At 41.6% G+C, this 22,116-nt stretch overlaps 1 protein-coding gene across 4 annotated transcripts; it reads right to left on the reverse strand.

The window, feature by feature from the left end:
* Positions 1–35: 35 nt before the first annotated feature.
* sec24c (SEC24 homolog C, COPII coat complex component) lies at positions 36–21,981 on the reverse strand. 4 transcript variants are annotated; one of them, XM_042227725.1, is made up of 25 exons: positions 21,799–21,981; positions 19,638–19,816; positions 19,291–19,371; positions 17,697–17,823; positions 16,231–16,397; positions 15,394–16,134; positions 15,179–15,309; positions 13,802–13,870; positions 11,761–11,869; positions 11,466–11,593; positions 10,629–10,767; positions 10,408–10,523; positions 9,402–9,526; positions 8,442–8,633; positions 8,245–8,338; positions 6,606–6,722; positions 6,349–6,519; positions 6,101–6,197; positions 5,872–6,017; positions 5,124–5,262; positions 4,634–4,752; positions 4,090–4,269; positions 3,459–3,644; positions 3,198–3,287; positions 36–1,934 (listed from the first exon to the last, which is right to left on the reverse strand). In XM_042227725.1, exons 2-25 carry the CDS (start codon positions 19,795–19,797, stop codon positions 1,794–1,796), a joined length of 3,765 nt encoding a protein of 1,254 aa, XP_042083659.1. In that variant the 5' UTR covers positions 19,798–19,816; positions 21,799–21,981; the 3' UTR covers positions 36–1,793. The 4 variants fall into 4 exon arrangements, with proteins under 4 accessions (XP_042083659.1, XP_042083661.1, XP_042083660.1 ...); XM_042227727.1 differs by lacking the exon at positions 19,291–19,371 and having other exon boundaries at positions 21,799–21,980; XM_042227726.1 differs by lacking the exon at positions 13,802–13,870 and having other exon boundaries at positions 21,799–21,980.
* Between the last annotated feature and the right edge of the window lie 135 nt (positions 21,982–22,116).

Raw genomic sequence — 22,116 nt, forward strand, 5'->3', positions numbered from 1 at the left:
TTCAGCGATAACACAAGAATAAAAAAACAACAACGTTTCACTTTAAACAATCATTTTATTAGCAGTCCCAAGAGGCAATGAAAAAAAAGAATAAAAGGAACAGAAATTAAGATTACAGTCAAGACGGCGGGTCAATCGAAGTCAGTGAACATAAAGACGGAACAGAGGGCTGCACACACACACAGAGCACAAAGTCACGTCGTTATAAAAGGAACAAAGTGCTAAATGAAGACCGAGTTTAACCTCACGGGTGGTGTGTGTGTGTGTGTGTGTTGGCTGATCCCTCTGTTCCTCAGGAGAAATTCACCAGGACCGACCCCACATTCACACAATCGCACACCTCACATTCACGCAGACATATCGAGAAAAGAAAAAGGGAAAAAAAAAAGAAAAAGAGAAAAGCCACGTCTTCCTCTCCTCAGTAAAAGCCATGATTTTATATTTAGGCTATTTGTGACACAAATCAACCATCAACAAACCACAGCCGTTCAGGCAGGCCTTTAAAATCATTATTTTTCTATTAATTCTGTACAGATTATATATTTTATTTACACACTGAACAGCTTGTCAACTTCTCAGTGTGGAGGCAACCCAAAACTTTGCAAACATTCACTGGTGTTCACACGTCTGCTGCCGCTCTGTGCTCATCCCTGCCTGCTTTCATACAGACCCGGACATCAACGCCTTCGGTTAATATAAAGTCTGCAGCACTACTCGCCTTCAACAATCGCCCAACAAACAAAGCGATCGGGAGCACGTTTCCCCTCACTGTGACGCTTAAAATAATAGATTCACACGCCTCATTCATTTCCCCTTCAGTTTGTCTCTGGCTTTTCTCAGTGCTGCATAGACCTGGAAATAATGAGAGCTTCCTCTCATGACAGTCTCGAGAGACAGATGCTCGCCCCGGTGAGCGAAACTCAACTGACGCTGATTGAAACCAATCTGAATTGCCGATTACTGTAGCGATTCAGCAGTCACAGAAATTACATGCACCTTTATTTTCAGTGCTTACTGTTGGTAAGATCACATCAGACTCCAGTTTGAGTTGTTAATCTAGGGCTTAAAGTCAGATGCTCGCACCTGGAGACACAGCAGGAGATTTAAAAAACAAAACTGGGCAATGGGTCACTAATCCTCTCACATCTGGAAACACACACTCACACATTACGGATGATTGGAGCAGCATGGGAACAGAAGGGGAGGAAGGGGGTACTAAGGCCATGATTATAGTGGATGAGACAGAAAGAACAGCATTTATTCAATTCCCTATGTCCTTCACTGTAATGGGATTTAGTCATATAAAAAGTGTTTTCTATCCAAGAGTCATTCATGCACCCAAACAGCCTTTCAGTGCTTTTAATACAGACATTACACCAACTACAGCCGGCATCCGCCTTCTCCGTCAGTCTGTTGCATACGTAATTGTTCATTTTTGTATGTACATTACTCTCCCTCATAAGTTATTTCGCTCCTGCTGCTGTGGAGCAGCAGATTTGAGGCAGAGTAAAGCTTTATTAACATCAGATCCCCCCTATGTCTCTCTCTCTCACTCACACACAGATACACACTCGCACTGTCACGCACACATGTGATCTACCAGCTGGTCTCTGGTGCTCAGCTGACAGACAGTAAGGGGAGCTTTAGTTTATTAGGTTTAAAAAAAAAAGGAAAGGAAAAAAGATCAAGCGCTTTCTTTCACATGGAAAGGTGACTGGGATGGATCTGTGTGGTGGTGGTGGTAGTGGTGGGGGCTCATACAGGTGAAGGTGGGAATTTGCGGTGGGGGGGGCCTAGCTGAGAAGCTGGCGGATCTCCTTGTGCATGTGACACAGGAAGTCTACGTATGACGCTCCCCCGCTGGCGCTCTTGTCTTCGACCAGGAAGTGTCTGAATATCAGCTCGGCCCTGTCTTCCTGCTTCACCACCATCAGCTGCAAAATGACAGAGAAAGGTGTGTGAGAAAGAGGAGGCAGACTTGATACAAAATGTGCCCATAAAAAATACAATTAAATAACGTATTGAGCATCCAGCTCACAATTATTGCAACAAGACAAACATAAAAGTGTATTAAAAAAAAAAATCAAAGCATCTCCTAAAACTTACATCATGAAATTAAAAAAAAAATTGAGTTTGAGATTTTCCGTTTTAATATTCACTTAAATGTTTCATCAATTATTAAAAATAGCTGCCTTTTAATTCTTTGTTTATCTCCTAACTTTCCAATTAGGACCAAACACTAGGTTAGATACACGTATCGGGAAGTCTGCGTTACAGAAGTTAGAAAAAGACATTTATCCACCTAAATAACTGGACTGACCCGCCCAAAGCAGCAGACAGTGCACAAAAGAACAGAAGAAGAGAGTACGCGCAGGGTGGAGTGAGTGGAGACTAGGGTTGGGAGTGAAAAAAGGACAGCACAAAGAGCGACAAGAAAGGTTTACGAGATGGTCTCGAGACAGTTCAGGTTAAGCATTTTGGAGACAAAGTTTGAGGCAAGGCTGTGATGGATTTAACATGTGCAGAGGAAAGATGGTGAATATATTGGTGCTGTTGGGCAAGAAGAAAAGTGGAAGACCACAGAGGACATTAATGGATGCAGTAGAGGAGCTGCAGAGTGGTGGTGTGACAGAGGAGGATAGGGATAGGGTGAGATGGAGGCAACTTGAAGAAGACGATGAAAAATCTATTTCTCAACAGAGGTAGCATGCAAATTGTTTAAAGTGCACCTGTTGCACATTTTCTTATTTTCTGTCATATAGACATTGTTGCAGTGGTGGATTCTCATATTAACATGGCCAGAGTTTCCAATAATGAGGTCAGCAGATGTAAAAATAACTCCTGTTGACCAAAAGCTCAGGTTTCAAGCTGCCTTAAATTCTCAGTTTAGACAGTTTGTTTTATGTTTTTGGACCTGAATGATGCCACAGAGATGATATCCTTAAACAGTCTTCTCAGTCATGCAGCACAGAAACTCCACTCAGCTGCTTTTCAAACCTTCTGTTTAGGAGCAGCAGCAAATCAGGGAAAAGCAGGCTTAAAAGGAGAGGAGTTAAAAATGGCCTGTGGGGTAGCACTAAGAGCCAGTATAAGCGAGATAAGGATTATTTTGAACTATGAATCATGCAAAGCTGCCCAAACCATAACAGGCTCCTTTTCAGAAACATTATGGGGTAAAAAGGGAAGAGAAAACTTGCCTTCATGTATCGTGATCGCTGTGCTCTGAAAGAATAAATAAGCTCTCTGAGAGCCTGAGAGATGGGGTTGTCAAGAACAGGCAGACTTGTCTGAAACAAAAAGCAGAAACATTCAGAAAATATATTATACTTGAAACCATTACAATACAGGAAACAACTGTAATATCACTATTATAAAACTGTTTATGTTGTGGTAAAATTCAAATTAAACATTCAGGATGACTGATTTTGTTAGCCTTTCATTAGAACTCTCTTCAATACCACGTTTGAGTCGATCTGGCTGAAGCTCGGCGTGCCAAAGATGTTAAGCAGCAGCTCCTGCTGAACGCTGGCTCCCACCCACAGGAAAAGGTGGAGCCCGGTCTCCAGTAGGTAAACTCCTCCTTTTGACAACCTCTCCTCAGAGTCCCTCACTGCCACTGGCAACGAACCGCTTTCCAATTTCATCTGGAAGATGAACAAAAAAAAATTAGATGCTACTGTCTGCTGGCATTTCAGCCTGCTGATCAGGTGGTAGATTTAGTTCAAGATAGCTTACATTTTAACAACAAACAGAAATAATTTCATTTGAATTGTATTTCTGGGGCTTTTTAACATATAAACCGCACTAAAATTTTAATATTTAAACGAATGATACCAGACAGATATCAAAGCCAATATAGTCAAAAACACAAAGCAATTTCACTGTGTGCTCTTTGAGAGCATCACTGTATTCATTTGTTTGCATTTGGCTTCATAAAACAGGCTGTTGCACTGACCAAGTGAGCAGCATCAGAGTGGCCATATCATATATGAACTTATTTCTAGTGTTACCCCCAGTTTTTGTGGCCAAAGCATCCAGCCGAGAACGTGAACAGATTAGATCTTTGGGGGCTTTTGTCTGCGGTCTCACCACTGGCAGCAGGCGGGGGTAGAAGAAGACGTGACTCTCTGCAACATCCATGCAGCTGATCAGCTGTCTAAGGTAAGCTCGGTCATCCAATGAAACGTCAGCTCCAGGTAGCAGCACATCACTCTTCAGCACGCAGTTCAGATATACTGGGAGCAACTTCATACACTCTGGGAGAATCAACTGGGGAACGAAGAAAACAAAACAAAAACCCACTGTCATCAATTCAAACGCCTAATGACGAGTAAATATGCTGAATCAGTTTATGAGAAAGGCAGGTTTTTGTGGGTTTGATATGAAACGGATATAGATTATAGCGAGGATAGGGATTCATTTGATTCATTTGTATTTTAGCTTCCATTATTCATCTGTTGTTTTATCCATAAAAGCGTCATGAAAACAGTGATTACAATCATCATCTTGTGTTTCGTTTGAGTGCAGTGCAGCTTTTAAACATTCAGTTCTGAGTCTCTCTGTGAACCGTGTGTGGCCTTGGTGGATGTGAAAGTTGACCTCCTGAGTATGCATGTGGATGCTTTCACAGTACCTGACCAGCAGATGAGGGACTTGCACAGTTCTTCCTGTAGCACGCCAGAATCTGAGCACACTGGTTCACAAGAGTTTCTCTCACTGCCTTAGTGGGGTTGCTGAGAACGCCACGGAAAGCTGGAAGAAACCAATAACACACGCACTGATGTATCACCTGCTATGGTGCATTACACTGACATCTAAATGAAATGAACTGCAACCACTTTTCTCTCAGATATCTAACATTTACCGTCTTTGCTTCCCTTCAATCAGTGACCTTAGAAAGTTGCACAGATGTTGATAACAGCAAGCTCTCAAGAGGAGCTACAGCTTACTACTGTTAGGCAATTTGCAGCTCCGCAGGAGCAGCTCAGCACTGTTTGGTATTATTTTTAGAAAATGTTATTCATTCAATTCTCCACTCACACCTCGTTAGAGAACACTGGAGAGAGAGAGAGAGAGAGAGAGCATTTAAGGAGTTCACACTCCTCCACAGCACAAAAACTCACCGTATTTGGAGAAGTAGTTGATGATTGTGTCTGTCTCACAGTTGCGGTACAGGTCAGCCAGCTGAGAGCAGCAGTTCACGGCCATGTTGTGGACGCGGAGACGCCTCTGGCCGCTGCAGCTGGTGTACAGCACGGCACACTGCAAGGAAACAGGTTTTATTAGAATGAACAGAGACACAAAACCTTTCATACTTCAGCAAAGCTGTGCGACTTACGTTGCCTCTTCTTGAAACCACTTAAACGTAACCACAATCACCAGTCCTCCACATCAAACGAGTATATTTGGCAACTTTCTATATTACCTTTATCTGAACATTCATTTCTAAACAGCTAGCCTCCTAGCTGTTCCTATCCTTGATCTAGAGGACAAGCCCTTGTTCTATTCTGCAGATCCACTTTGAGTTTGAGGGCGATGTTAACCAGTACCACCTGTAGCAGGTGGAGAACTGGTTCAATGAGAGCTCACCAAGGCTGCAGAACAGAACAAAGACTGCTGCCGACAGCTGCAGTGCATGACATTTATCCTGGAGTTCACTGAGATAACTCACAGGAGAGCAAGCCAACTGTACTCGCCCCCTTTTAAATAAAATATCTGCAGAGGAGAACTCTATCCATCTGACATAAACACAGTGTGATGCCAGATGCTTTACTAAATCATCGTTGCTGCCATTTGTAAGAACTTTAAACCCTTTGAAAAGCCTGGTTTGTTTACACTCTCCTTTGAGGATTTAGTTACAAGCATGCACACCTGCATGAGTGCCCCCGTCTCCTCGCTGAGCTTGTCATCGTGTTTGAACTCAACAGTGATGGCCTTGTCACAGTCGAGACCTGCCAGCTCCACATCTGTGGTGTTACTCATATAAAAGGAGCCGAAGAAGTCCGTTGCTCGGATGCCTGAGGGGAGGGAAATTAAAGTCAGCTGTTACATGCTACATCTATAGACTTTTTTTGTTGGTTTTGAAGTGCTGAAGTCTCACCTGTGCTGGTTCGCACCCTCATAACAGCATCAAACCCAACTAGTTTCTGAACGTCTCGTCTGAGGTCGTTTAAGAATCGCTCCTGATCCGACTGGGCCTGCAATAAAGAAAGCACATAGTTATACAATCCAGCTGGTGCTGACTCACAATGTTTTCTTCAAAGTGGCTGGATGCAGAACATTGAAACAAAACTCTCATGCTATCTATTGGAGTGAAACTGAAGAAGGAGCAGAATGACTTTTGCTCACCTGGAAGTAGGTGTATTTATAGACTGAACCTCCAGTGGAGACGGGAACCACAGCTAATGTGGCAACATCCACATACTGGTTGGGGAAGAGGAAAAGATCCACACAACAGCCCTGGGCTACACACTCCTTAGCCAGAGAGCTGTAGAAACCCACCTGAGGCTGAAATAGCGACTGTGGACGACAAGAAAGGAAAGAGAGTGAGCGAAATAACACAAGAAGTTGACCTGCTACAATATGAAGTCATGTCTCATGCTTACCTTCTCCTTGTCTGTTCCAATCAGTTTCTTGTCTTCTCTGTTTTTTAGTTTTCCTGGGGCCTCCGCGATGGGCAAAGAGGTGTGAAACACAAACAGCTTCCCAGCACAGTCAGCAGCCTGTGGGGAGAGAAGACACAGGTCATCAGACTGTGACTCAGATAAATGGCACTGGAGCACCACCTACTGCTTTTCAGTGTCAGAAGCTGTCATTAGGAAAACGTTTCAAAAAGTGCATAAGCTAAAGGGCTCCACAAAGCTGCAGTATAAGATAAACAAGGTTTATTTTGAACAGTGAACACAAAGCTACTCTAGAGGTCAAAAAAAGAGTCCAAAAATAAAAATATGGAACTGGAAATAAGTGTAACAGGCCCCTCTTTTAAGATCGATTTAGTCAAAAATTATATATAAACAAATGTTTTGTTTCAGAGCTGCCCATCGTTGTAGCTTTAACCCTCTGGGATCAACGTACGCGACGGGGCGTCCAAATCACACGACCAATTTAAGAAGACACGGCAACACGATACAGTCTCCATTTCAACTTGTGTTAAAAGTACCGACTTCAAAATACATAGCAGTTTTTAAATTGTGTCGATAGACCACATAGAACCAGAGTTATGATAAAAAATATACACCATGTTTTTTCCTGAATACTGTCGTCGTGTTCACTGGTGGGAAATTATTATTTTTTTTAAAAAAAAATTGCATTTCAGTGCTAGCAAGCACTCTAAAAAAAGAGGACAGACAAAAAACACCCTCTTGCTATTGGTGGAAAAATGTACCATATCGACTTTTCAAAAAACCATATGTAGCTTGCTATCGCCTGTGTGTGAATGTGTGTGTGAATGGGTGAATGACTGAATGTAGTGTAAAGCGCTTTGGGGTCCTATGGACTAGAAAAGCGCTATACAAATGCAGGCCATTTACCATTTATTTTACATGGCCACATGTGGCATTTTTATAAGTTTTACCAATGACACAGCGAGCGAAAGAAACACCTCCTGCTTTAAGGCCTGTGGTGTTCTCCTATAAGAGGTTATATAAAACACGCCTGAGGCCTTGGCTGCATTTTTATGTAAATAGTTGCAAATAATTTTGTTGTTTGCCAAAGTCGTGCATAGATTTTTAAAATGTACAATTTATATTTGCATTTAAAGTTATTAAAATGATTCGATAAGATAACCTTTATTAGTCCCACAGAAGGGAAATTAGCTAAATATGTTTGTGGTTTTTACAGAAAAATATAACTTTTTTCTACTTTTTGATCAATTGTGTTAATAAAGTAATGAAAATGAAAACATAACTGTAAATTCAGACACGTGAGGTTGTGCTGAAAAGAATGATACCAAACAAGGCAAAGTAAATTTTTAAAGGTGAAAGTATAGACGAAATCAAAAGTCAGTTAAAAAGGCCAATTATACCCGGGACCCCAGAGGGTTAATATTTGGCAGCAAAAGCAAATTTCATTAAAGGTTATTTATTATTTACATTAATAACATAAGCAGTTTGGTACCAAGTGAGAAAAAATGGACATTTTAAAGGTTCTCAAAATTTGAAAGTTAACTTTTATGTTCATCTTCAAGAAGTCTCTAAGATTTCTGGACCTGGACACAAAACACGACAAAACACGACAGGCGTTTACCTTTAGTGCCTCCAGTCCCGCTTGGATGACGGGTCCAAACACCGTCTCCGTCTCCCTGGTATCTGCAAACATCTCTGGGATCTGGTCCAGCAAACTGAAAAAACAAGCAGCAAGTAATTAACCCAGATCAATGTGTCTGACCGTCTGTCTATTCATGTATTTGTCCAAGTGTCAATGTCCACTTTATAGCTGCCCACCTCTCGATAACTTGTCTGCTTTCATTTACATTCACCAGGAACCCGTCAAGCAGGGGTACAAACATGTCTGACACGTCTGACACCACCATCATCTGGGGCTGGGCCAAGCTCGACTTGACGTTGTAGAAGTGCAAAACCTTGTTGTAGGTGACAAAACCCACTCGCACTGCAGATTCCACTTCGGGATTCTCCCTGAATCAAAAAATAAATACATAAATAAATAAATCAAAACCACATTCCCTGAGATGAGCTACAAATCAGAATCAGAATCAGAATCAGAATGGGGTTTATTGCCAGATGTTGAGGTTTACAACATTAGGAAATTGCTGCGGTGCTTCAGTGCAAACAATAAGAATTAAAGTGCTATGTAGAAAGAAAGATATGTGCATGAGATATACATGAGATATATACATGAGAATAAGAATTATGAGTGCTACGTAGAAAGATATATACATGAGTGCAGGTGGTGATCAGTGCCAAACATGGAATGATGCAGTGACACAGCGTAGGGTCATGTGTTAGTGGCGGGGACAGTCATGTGGTTATTGTTCATGTGTCCAACAGCAGAGGGGAAGAAACTGTTCTTATGGCGAGAGGTTCTGGTGCGAATGGACCGGAGCCTCCTGCCTGAGGGGAGCAGGTCAAACAGACTGTGTCCAGGGTGAGAAGGGTCAGCTGAGATCCGAGCTGCACGCCCAGTGTCCTGGAGGTGTACAGGTCCTGCAGAGATGGGAGTCTGCAGCCAATCACCTTCTCAGCAGAGCGCACAACACGCTGCAGTCTCTGTTTGTCCCTGATAGTGGCTCCAGCGTACCACACGGTGATGGAGGAGGTGAGGATGGACTCGATGATTGCAGTGTAGAACTGCAATCATCAAGCAGCTCCTCAACACCTCTTACCTCAAACCTTAAACACCAAATCTGACAGTACTTTTCGTCGTTCAGGTGTGTGCTTGAGTACCTGGGGAGGCAGTCTAGTAGGGTCTTGAGTTCCTGGCAGACAATGTTGACCATGCCGCTCTTCACAGCATTGTAGGACACATCAATAAGGAAGATGAAGGCTGGAGGCGGAGGGAGCTTGTTATTCTGTAAACAGACAAGCCATAAATAGATACACAGGTACGCTCAGGAATTACTCGTTGTTTAATTGGATGTGGTCTCGGACTTTAGTACCAAGACTTATTTTTTCAGATTCTTTCCACTTTACATGTCCTCAGTCCTAGCCTGATCAAGCATGTCACATCTGGAATCCCTGACTTGGGTTAAAGAAAACTAGAGCTGCCGTCTGATGGTGATCGTTGTGCTTCACTCACATTTTTTGCTCAAAAATACTAAATCTAGTGCAGGCTTTTTCTTTAGCCACTGCACATTTTTAAGTTCAGCCAAGATAACAAAAAGAGAACCTCATACTTTATCAACAACATCTAACCAAATGAAGAAAAGTTTCTAATGTATTTATCCAAATAATTACTAAATAATAACTACAAAAACTAAATAGCAAAGCAAGTGTTAAAAGCTTCTATTAAGTCAATATGTTTCTAATCTTGTTAAATAAGAGGAATTATGATATTTACTAAGACAAGACTCATAATAGATCCAGTTTCTTTGTAATATCACCATATTAAAAAGGTAAATAATTGAAAATTGAAAAATAAATACAAAATAAGATAAGCGCTATGATGGTATGAGTAAGTATCAGCCACTGTCATTGGTGATATATATTTTTTAAAGATCCCATCCCATTAATATCGTATCCACCAAGGCCCATTAATAATTTAATCATACTGAGATATAGAGACGTTTTAGTGAGAATTAATCACTTATTATTAAACCATAAAATTAATTTTAAAAAATGATGATTGATACATGGTAAATAGTCAGCTGCAGACTTATGAGGTACTTTAAAGCATGAAAACCCCACAGTAAGACTTTGTTCCCCTCATGGAGCTTTCAATCGTGGGTCTTACCTTACAGTAGTCAACAGTTGCAAGGAATTCATAACTGCCCAGTGAAAGCTCTGGCCGGTCGTAGCAGTCCACCCTCTTACCGGTGTGGTCCAGATGCTGGAAGTAATGTGGAGGCACTGTGGGGGGAAAAGCAGAAATGATATCAGCGCACATCAGGGTACCATTTATAGTCTCTCAAACGCTGCATCTTTTCACATATCACTATGGACACATGTGCTCACCCTCTGTGACACAGCTGCAGAAACCACACTGGAAGCGGCGACCTCCCTCTATGAACTGCATGTATGGACACATGTAGGCCTTGCAACGGTTGCAGCGGATCGGACCGCTCTCGCCGTGGTCCACCACGAGTGGAGGGGCCTGAGGAGATATTCGCGAAAAGAGTAAGATGAAACTAAACTTCACCAGGACGAGAAAAAGGATTCAAACACCCTAATGTGGACACAATTACTCAACCGAGACGCAATATGTGCCAAACTGTTATCAGTTAAAAATAAATAAGTCATGCCTGCTTTTCCCTACAGCTGTTTTTCATACCCAGATGACACAACATGAAAATCCAATCCAAATGGATATATATTAGGCGTGATGACAGCATGAAACAGGGTCATGCAGCCACTCCCACCTTTGATTTGAAGAGATTATCCCACTGACATTACGTGCATCCTCTGATACTATCTACATATTAAGCTTTTTCCTGAAAAATAATCTTTTATCAAATCTGGCTCCAAATAATAACTGTTCCACTGTTGCAGCAGAAGATGCAGCCGCAGATACCGATGAGATGAAGACGATGAAATGCAAAAGAAGCTTGTTAATGGGACAAATAAACAATAGAATATTAATTTTCAAAGACATTCAGCATTTTCAAAGATATATTTTTGCATTCAGAGCTTGTTTGCCTTTTTAAAAAAGTTCAATCTCTAGGCAGAAGATTTTCTTCCTAATACAATACTGCATTTCCAAATGAGAAAAAAAAAACCCTGTCTAATCGTAACTTACAGAATTCACAACACAAAAGAGATATGAGAGAGCGCCAGAGCAAAGGAATCACTCACCTCATCAGGTGGCAGCGTGGCGAGGGGCTTGATGACAGCAGCCAATGGCACCTGAGACTGCTTTGCCATATCAGCTGTGCAAGGCATGTTGTAGGCTGTACAACGAATAAACCTGGGACTGGCATTCCCTAAACACAAGCACAGTTGCTCCATTATTATCAATGCTAAATATAAAAATTATTTTCAAGAATGAGTTTAGTGTTATCTTGTTAACTATTTGGACAAATGAAGTGAACTCCAGGATAATTGTGGCTGAGAAAACCAGAGAGGACAAAAAAAAAAAAAGGAGAACAACCTTGGTCTTGAACCTGGAAGTTGGTGGTGACCAGTGGTGGGGCTTGACCCCTGACCCCTGTGGTGAATGGCTCGGTAGTTTTAGCCTTGTCATCCTCTATTACCTGGATCTAATAAAGAGGGGGAGACAAAAGGTGGCCCACGTTCATACATGATCACAGCATCAATATAAGACATTTATAGGACACACTATCCCCGAGTCTCACAAAAATTAAAAGAGGCACATGAAAACCACTCATGCAGGAAAAGACTTGTATACAACTCCCCCACACAGAGATTTGCAGCCACTAACACACAACTATACCCTGTGATGATCAGTGGACAAAAACAAAGTCAATTCATGCTGAAGCCATTCTGTCAGAATTTAAAACAAAAAATTAAATCCCGGGAACCGGGAAGGATTTATCAAGGCATGCCTTAAATGCAAGAGACTTGATGGTAAATCCAATCCAGGCTAGCATGCAGGGCTTGGAAAAGGATTATAGGCGTTGTGTGGGTGTATAAAGTTTACTTTGAAAGACAGAAGTTCTCTTAAGAACCAGCTGCCTCAAAATCCTGACCAAAAACACAAACAGTGAGGTGGGCAATGGTTATACGACCTGGTGTTGTTAATGTGTAATCTGAGTTTCACAAAAAGTTGCACTACATCTTAGTCATTTTTCCTGACAGTCTCTTGAAAACTTGAGACAGCTTGAGACTTTAGAAAATGCTTTTTTTTTTTCTTTATTGTTGCAAACTGGATGAAAAGATCCCACAAAAATCAGTCAGACAGGAAACCATTAAAGATTAAAGGGTCATGGCACAGATGTGCCTCATCTTCACCATTCAGTTTTTGAATGAATTATACAAAGAATAACACGTTACTTAAGGAGCTCTAAAGGTCATGGTATGGAACTAATACACTCACACTCATCATTATTTCATGTATTTGTGCTATGTTAAAGGATTAGCAGGATAAATGTACTGGTTTCACACCTACTGTCCAGATTGAGAATGGTAACAATTTGGGCTGTGCGATATGACCAAAATCTCATATCCCGATATAAGACATCTATCGTCCCGATAACGATATAAATCACAAAAATTTTACATTTTCTGAAAATTCTGTGAATCTCGGGCAGCTCGACTTGCGTGAAGTGTTTCCAGCTGCGCGTCATGTAGCTGGAGTCGAGTGTTGTAACCGATGCATGAAACTATACATTTTTAGACATAAGTTGTAACGGCCGCTGTTTTCTTTGTGAGTATTTATTACACGGCGTGCTGCGGGGAAAAGCCTGTTCTAACGTTTGAGTCGAAGGTTTATTTTTTTAGCACCTGACGACTCTTTTTTGCTTCTCATCCGTAGATACTCTGCATACTCTTTCACGGGATTCAGTTTATTTTGAAAAGTCTCAACAGGATCTTGAGCTTTATTGTGAAAGGTTTATGTGGAAAACAAACAAGCGGACACGCGATGCTGTTACCGTCGTTGTTGCTAATGACAACGCATAAAAACAGGCGCTTGTCCGTCTGTACTGTGGTTATATTAAATATAAGAGAAAGAGAGAACTTTAAGAAATTAATATAGCCGCTACAGTGACCATCAAAACGATGAAAAAATATTGCCGTAAACAGTTTATTTTGCGACACCACGAAACAAACGATAGCGTAAAATGATAGATGTTTTTATATCGTCATCCGATACATATCGTTATATCGAACAGCCTTCGTAACAATCTTCTCATCCAGTTCTTAACAAGAAAACACAAAGAAACATTTTCTACAATGTTAAACTTTCCCTTGAAATATTACGTCTTTGTTGTGTTTTGTTTGGGCTGTGACAATTTCATCTGGGCATTTCTGCTAAAAACATATCAGATATCGGCATATCAAAATGTATCTGTGACACAACAACTGGATCATAACATAAACTTTTAAAAAACTGTCATGATCGCTAACTTTAAGGGAGTAGAGGAAAAAGACAGGAGGAGGAGGCAGTGGGTTACTGCAGTCAGGCACAAAGAAGAGGATGAAGCAGAGGAAAAGGCACACAGGAAACTTACTGGGCTTGGGATAGCGTCTGGATCTATTCTATGTCTCGGTTTCTGCACAGCCGGCATGTCAGACGCTTGCTTTACATTCAAATGTTTGTCCAGCAAATTGTGCAAAACAAGTAAATACAAAGAGTAAAAGATAAAAAGGAGTGTGAGAGGAGAAAGATCAGCAAGACTGAGCTCAGCAGCAGGTAGCATTGCTTTTATGTAGACAGAAACACATCAGTATTATTGATTAGTTATTAGTAATATTGTAAGCTCAAGTGGAAATAAGTTTAAACTAACTAGTGGTAGCAAACATGCTTAGAATCTGAGGTTACATAGTTAAAAAAGGTTAGATTTCTTCCATTCTAGAGCTTTGCAGTATGAAAATAATACATTTACAATGAAATCCAAATTTATGACCATGTTGAGTAAACACACATGCATTTATCACATTATTTACTAACTTGCCATCTTTTTTCTAGACCGAGAGAGATGCTGTCAGGTGTAAAAATGGTCCCACTTCAAAAAAATTACTCTAGGAATAAACTGCTGAGATATTTTAATTCTTATTACTGAACTAAACTCGGAATCTTTTATAATAAATTAAATGAATCTAAATAACAGTTTAATTGTAAGGAGAACACATAATAACAGAATTATCACACAGCTCTAGGTGCACCATGCAAAAATCATTCACACTCAGTGTCCACTTAGGCCTATAAAATCAAGTGCAATACCATCAGATGTCGCATAAATTCCACTTTTAAGGGAAATCTTTTATAGATTATATGAACATCATAGTTAAAAGTGATGTTATACTTAACTACGCTGTATTAATGTGTTAATATGCAACAATTCTAACACTGAGAAACTTGTTCCACCTTCCTTGCTAATGCTACTTTGGTAAAATGTTTAAAGACAGATGGGCAAAGAATTGAACTAAATTGCATCATAAATATTCATTATTTTTGTTTACGATCCATCATGTGAAGAGATTTTTCCACACAACTTTTTAATTCAACCAGATGAAAGATAAAAGATAAGATCTAATAAGGAACAAAGACCAAAAATCTGAAACTTAATTTCATAGGACTGTTGCATGTGAAGTGTGGATCAGAACCAAGAGTGAAATTTTAGAAAAAAAGAATCTAAACCCATATGTGGGTCGAAACTTGCAAAGGCCCGGATGTAGCCTGGGCCATGAATTTGAGATGGCCTAGTTGTTACATTTATTTATTTCCCCTGAGGGTTGAACATTGAGAAAGCCTCGCAATATAATGCAGCTCAGTACATCATTACAACCAAATACAGATTCTAAAAGTCGAAGATTTAAGAATTGGTTTTGTGTGGCAAACCAAAACAATTGAGAATTAAACAGTATATGTATTTGTGTCAGCTCACCGGGCTAGGAATGGCATCTGGGTCAAGTCTTTTCTGTGCAGGTGGAGCAGGAGCTGGTGCTCCATAGTTTGGTTGCCCAGGGTAAGGGCCTGAATACCCAGGCTGAGGGCCTCTCACCTGCCCAAAAGCACCTGCAGAAAACAGCAAAACAGCTGAGATACAAAGAAAATGAATGATAAGCCTTTTTGATTTTACTTTAACAGCCGTCTCCTAACCATTCTGCTGAGGAGGGTATCCTGTCTGCATCCCAGGTTGAGATGGAGGCTGCTGTAGTGGCCCAGGAGGACCTGCCGGGCCCTGGGGTCCTGGAGGCAGGTGATTGCTCTGAGCCATGGAAGTGGGAGGCATTTGAGGTCTAGGAGGATGGTGCCCTGAGTGATAGGGGGATGGCTGAGATGGAGGGGGTTGCTGCTGGGGTGGCATGGGACCTGGGTACTGGCAAGAGGGGGCTGAGGTTAGAGGGGGGCCAGGAGGAGGAAAAGAACCAGGCTGAGAGCTAGGAGGGGGGCCTTGAGGTGGAAACGAGCCTGGGGCAGAAGGCGGAGGGCCAGTGGCAAAGGAAGATTGACTGACAGGTGGAGGTGCTGAAGAGAAAGGGGGCTGGGGTGTAGGGAAGGACTGCTGTGCCTGGGACACTGGGGGAACAGGAGGTTGACTTTGTGTAGGCACCGGACCCGAGTAGGAGGATGGAGGTAAGGTTTGCTGAGGAGGAGGATGTGGAGGTACAGAAGAGGTGAACTGCTGCTGCTGCTGAGAGGTAGGGGGAAGAGAGGAATTGAATGGCTGTTGAGAAGGCGGCGGTGGGCCGCTATAATATTGCTGAGGAGCTGCGGGGCCGCTGGGAGGTGGCGGCTGGGTGGGAGCAGAGGACACAGGGGGTGGGGCTTGGGTGTAGGAGGCCTGGGGTGCAGCCGAGTACCCAGTGCTGACAGGAGGCTGGGAGCTGTGAGGTGGAGCTGAATAGAGAGCGAGAGACAATACAATCTTTAAATATCATAAAGAGAATAAAAGACTGCATGCATTAAACTGAAAAACAAATCTATTCAAATTACCATATCCTGGCCCAGCAGCGGTTGGTGGTCCAGAGGTGATCTGCATCCCCGTCATCTGGTTGGTAACCTGCTGCATTGTGGATGGGGGTCCATAGTGTTGGGGATAAGAAGGGTGCGGCCCCGATAGGTTCATAGCACCCTGGTTGTACGGCTGAGAGACAGCAGGTCTGAAAACACAAAGCTCTTTCAGTAGTTGATTGCACTAGGAGACACTGATGTTAGCTTGCATTCTCCACTTTAATTCATCCCAAAGGTGTTCTATCAAGTTGAAGTGAGGACTCTGTGGAGGCCAGTCAACAGGAAGGGGCCATTCCCAAACTGTTCCCACAGAGTTGGGAGCATGAAGTTGTTCAAAATGGCTTGATATGCCGAAGCTTTAGGAGTTTCTTTCACTGGAACTAAGGGGCCGAGTGACTGAAAAAAACTGAAAAATAACTGCACACTATAATCCCCCCTTCACCAAACTTTACATTTGGTACAATTCAGTCAGAGAGGTACAGTTGTCCTGGCAACTGCCAAACCCAGACTCATCCACTGGATTACCAGAGAGACAGGTGTAATTCGTCACTCCAGAAAACATGTCTCCCAGCATTTTTTACACTACTGCATCCGGCGCTTTGTATCATGCTTTGTGATGTACCGGTAAAGCTAAGATGTAACTGCTTGGACATGGAAACCCATTCAACGAAGCCCTCTATTCACTGTTCTTGAGCTAATCTGAAGGCTACATAAAGGTTGGAGGTGATAGACTCTGCAGAAAGTTAACAACCTCTGCACACTATGTACCTCACCTCCTCTACCATCTAACCTTTGAATATTTATAAATGTCATACCCATGTGAGTTGTGAAGATATGCTGTGCAGTGTCCTCTCCCTGAGCTGTGACTCTGCTCTGACACGTGCACACAGAGAAGGTCAGGGCTGACTGACACAGCTTCTTCTATCAATTAAACAGTATAAGGTGGCCATGTTTTTAAAATAAAATATAAACTTTCAGTCTGTATCCTCAAATTTCCTGTAACCGAACTAACATACTGATTAGGACAACCTGATTACAAAATTGTCCATGTTTTTACAAGAAATGCACATTTTTAGCTTATTATTAGCGTATCTTGGAGCAAATCCAATCAGGATAACAATATCCTAGCATGACAAGCTCACCTGGTTCCTCAACAGCACCTGTCCTAATCCAGCCTTTTAAACAGCAGATAAACACAAAAAGAAATGCAGAGTATTGGCAACCAAGGTACCTCCTGCTTTCTTAAATTTCAGTTTCTGTGCAGTTTGTCGAGTGCCTTAACACATCACTGTTTCTAAAAATGTGCTTTGGTTGGTTTGTAGTCTACATGTCACTCCTGTAAGGAAAGCACCAAATTTTGACAGTCTCAGTACTAGTATCTGGGGTATTATAATGGATTCTGTCAACTGCTTCAATGAACTTGTACAGCAAAGGCGAAAACAAATTACCTGGGTGGTGCCTGTGTAGGAGGTGGGGGTCCATTCTGCATGCTCCCTTGACTCTGACTGTACTGATTGTACTGCTGAGGTGCTGAGACAGGCGGGGGTCCAGAGGTAGGAGGACCCCTGACAGGACCTGAAATGTAAGAGCCAAATAATTACTACATATAGTGACAAAAAGCAACTTCGCTACCAAATAATCGTGAATCAACTCTGGTATGAACCTTAGTATGTTGAGATAACTGAGGTTAGGGCTGGGCGATATGGTCTAAAATCCATATCATGGTATAATTTGAAGCACGTGCGGTAACGATATATATCGCGATATATTCTTGTCTTCTGTATAACGTATTTTCCACACTATAAGGCACACTTAAAATCCTTTAATTTTCTCAAAAAGAGAGTGTGCCTTATGTATGAATTCTGGTTGTGCTTACTGACCTCAAACTGATTTTGGCGTGCAGAAATCTGTTAAAAATGTTTTGATGGATTGTCAGAGCATTACGGCTGCCGTAGTGAGGAGCTTCGCGGAGTAATCTGGGTCCAAAACTCCGTCCCCTCAGGTCCCAAAGTCAAACGAACACTTAAGAGTTAAAAACGGTCTAAATTCTTTCATCTTTAATAAAATCATCAGCGTTGCTGCTTTACCAGGTGTAACAATTAAGTTTAACATCCAGGCATCCATGAAAACAGAATTTATTAAATTTAACGGAGTTAGAAGTTAGCAGGAAGTTAGCTCGCTAGTTTCCACCTAAACATGACATACCATGTTCTGACAGAGATTTTTGAAACTAATTCAGCTTGATGACAACATCAACATGCGCTATCGCAATAGAGCGGTATAGTCAAAATCTCTATCGTTGGCCAAATTTATATCGTTTCTATCGTATATCGTTTATATTGCCCATCCCTAACTGAAACATATTTTTCCCTCGTGGGTTTGCACAGATAGAAAGCCAAGATAACAAATGCTGTGTTTGAGGAGTATCAACCAGATTTGTAAGACAAGTTCATACAGGAACTTTGTTTTCACCATTCAGACTGTAAATCTCACCCTAATAGTTTGTTTAAAGGGAACCTATTATGCCAAATATCTATTGTTGCAAAGGTGGATGCTCATAACAAACATGACCAAATATCAAGTCAACATATGTACGACTAAGTCCAACAATTAGTTTTAGACATTTTTTCTACTCTTACGTACAATGTCAACAAGGGAGGGGATATTTCTAATATGGTCATCTGAGATGCAGAGCTCTAGCTTTGAGTGCAGAAACCCCCTCCCCACCTGCTGTTAAAACCTTCTGTGTGCAAAAGGCAGCGAATCAAAAGCAAAAGAAGTAATGACCAGTGGATTCAAAGACTAAATTTATGTCTCTCACATAACAGAGATATAATTTATATTTCTGGCCTACACAAAGGTTGGTGTATAGTTGGCTGCTGTACTTGAACGTCACTGGCATTAGTCTCAGAAAGATGTTCAATTATATGCTGAGAAAAATGACACAGCAGGAAGAATAATACCTGCAGGTACAGAGAGGATTTGATGATTGCAGGGCATATGAAGTGTGAAATGAGTGAGAAACAGAGATGAGCTGGTTACCTAAGTCAAGAGGAGAGGGGAGGTCAGAGACTGGGTTGGCTGCCAAAGCCTTAGAGGGAAAGCTTGTGAAAGGAGAGTAACCTGAAATAGAAGAAAAGAGGGGAAGGAGGCAAATACAAGAAGGTGAAGAGAAGTGCATGAAGCAAAGTGAAGGAAGGAGAGGGCAGCTGAGAATCAGATTAGTATGCACAGGTGCTGTGCTTTTCTCACACATACATGATCACTCACATGGCAGGAGGCATGTAGGACACTCCAAGGTTATATCCCTCTGAATGCTTAAAGTACAGCCTACCTGAACTGCTGGATGTCTCACTCATGCACACATTTTTTAACAAACTGCACTTTACCTTGCGGTGGAGCCCCAGGCTGATAGGCTGACGCAGGGCCATTGTAGGGTGCGTAGGGTGCTGGATAGCTCCCATCCAGGGGAGCGTAACCAGGCTGGCCAAAACTAGGCTGGGGCTGGCCATATGGAGAGGCCATTGGCGTGTGCTGGTTTACATTCATCCTCAGTTCATCCCTAAATCTGGATGAAATTGTGAAATAACAATACAGTTAGTTACTTAGATGTCATAGTTAAGGACTAAACTTGTTTTGCCTGCTTCGTGTGTGTGAACAATAATACAACCAGGGCACCTGTAGTGTGAAAGCCCCTGAAATAAGGACGGTACTGATAAAGGCTGTTGTGAAGGTATTGTGTTTCTCTGAAACAAAGACACGGACTCTTTCAAAGAGCAGGGGGAATCTGTCCACAGCAGTGCTTGCACATACTGCTAGAAAATTTACTGACAACTGTCATGTTTAAGAAAACGTTTTTTTCCAAAGCAGTTTAAACAGTAAGTCTAACTAAAATAACAAGATCTTAACACCCACATAAAACATAATAGATCCAAAATGAAGTTTTTGGCACCAAGCACCTGAACTAAAAAACAGGCAAACTGACACAGAAGAGCTTTGCCCTGCAGGACTCTAAACTCTAACTGTCTACAGTCTGACATTATTATTTATTTATTATTTAAATCCCACTGACTTATGACATTAACATTTCCTGGTTCAGTGACAAAACCTTTATTGGCTTTTTATGTTTGACTTGGCCACACCCTCAGCCTTTTGAGTTTTTACACAATGTGCTACAAAAATTAAATAACATTAAATAAAAAGATTACAACCAAAAGAAAGTAAACAAACATTAATATCAAACACCTATTGCTAAAAAGACACAAAATGCAAAATTATTATACAACTCTTTTGCAGCTGTGAAAGTGGTATTAAAGATAGTATCAAATAATACCTGAGTACAGGTTTTACAAGTTATTAAAGAGAAAGTATTGTAGACAACTAAAAGGATTAAAAAAATAGTTATGACTAGTTATATCTAAAGACTGTATAGTTAGAAAACTAAAATAACCATTTAAGAAATGGGTTTTAGACGTTGTCAAGCTGGTTAAATAAGCCAATAAAATGCATGTAAGCAACTTTTCATGCTGTCTGCATCACAGAAAGTCAGTGTTGTCTTGCCATGACTTTTCTAAACAACTTATAAAATCTAATACTTAAAGTGATGAAAACCACACTCAAAATATCTCAAATGAGAAGATGGAAAGTAGGAAAGTAAGTCAATCCTAAATCGTCAATAACATAAAATAAAAACTAATTAAGGCAGTGAGAAGAAACCAAATGCTGAATTATGAAAACCAACTTTATGAGCATAACTCCAACACATGTCAACTTTAACCCTGCTAACAGATGTGGGTGAGTGGTGTTTTTATTCACTTTGTTCCTGGACACAGGCCTAAAATATAAGACATTAGTGATCAGTATCGTCTGACAGACAAACACGAGCTAAACGAGCGGGGCCATTGAATAATTCAGCAGTGCAGGTGCCACAGCGAGAAACACAATCGCTGGAACCGTAACTGTTCTTTTACTATGTCGGGCCTACCGAGTGACCCACATCTGTTCTAAGGTGCACTGCTAAAGGTTTGGGCTAGTAATTTTATCCAAACATCGGAGAACTTTTTAAAACTCACACAGAAATAGGGTGTTTGAGAATAAAAAACAAGTGCCAGGTAGGGAAAAGACTGTTTTGTAGGAGGAAAGTGTGAAATCTGGCGAGTAGTAATGCCGCCGCATTATAATTAGCTCGCTAGCAATGCTAACATTAGCCGGACAACATGTCAACCAAGAGCCAAAAACAACTTGCCTCTCTTATTATACAAGTAACTGTTCTGACTCTAAGTAGGGGTCAAAGCAGGACACGTTCCTTATTTAACCACACTCCAGCTACCCCAGCATGCTAATGTTAGCAACCACACAGCCTGAATCATGACAGCACATCAGCTGTGACCAAATGCTAAGTTAGCTCGTAATCTCCTAGCTTTTCGTCAGAGCGGTGCTAGCAGTGCCTTAGCATTAGCCAAGCATTAGCAAACGTAGCGAAATCCAAGATCCCCAGCGAAGCCGGGAGGGGGATGGCAAAGAATAAACCGTATCAAAACCTAAACCTACCTCCAAAGTGATGTAAATAGTAAGGCTGTCCTAGATTTGATGCAAACTCTGAAGCCCGGTGGTCGACAAACTGAGACGCCGATGTCGTACCGGGGTGTTGCTCACTAATCCCTTCTCGGTATCAGAAGCGGACATTCAGCGGAACTGCTGCAGCGCTGTGCCACGTCCACATCCGGACTCCGCAAAGTGACTTCCTCCGAGAGAGCGCAGCAGTGGTTGCTGGAAGCTGTTCAGGCTGCTCTGTGAGAGTTTTGGTTTCATTGTAAGAATTGGGGTTTGTTTTTTCACCTTTTCTTCGGGAATTTGACAAGGCAGCGG

This window comes from Haplochromis burtoni, unplaced genomic scaffold, assembly GCF_018398535.1.
Source record: "Haplochromis burtoni strain Fernald_Lab_line unplaced genomic scaffold, NCSU_Asbu1 Contig_278, whole genome shotgun sequence".
Taxonomy (NCBI): domain Eukaryota; kingdom Metazoa; phylum Chordata; class Actinopteri; order Cichliformes; family Cichlidae; genus Haplochromis; species Haplochromis burtoni.

Excerpts from the sequence above, each read along its gene's own strand:
- sec24c (XM_042227725.1), bottom strand. The coding sequence starts at position 19,797 with ATGAATGTAAACCAGCACACGCCAATGGCCTCTCCATATGGCCAGCCC. Across the intron at positions 9,527-10,407 it reads CAACTGTTGACTACTGTAAG|AATAACAAGCTCCCTCCGCC; the intron begins GTAAGACCCACG and ends GTCTGTTTACAG. Across the intron at positions 6,018-6,100 it reads GAGGGTGCGAACCAGCACAG|GCATCCGAGCAACGGACTTC; the intron begins GTGAGACTTCAG and ends CCCTCCCCTCAG.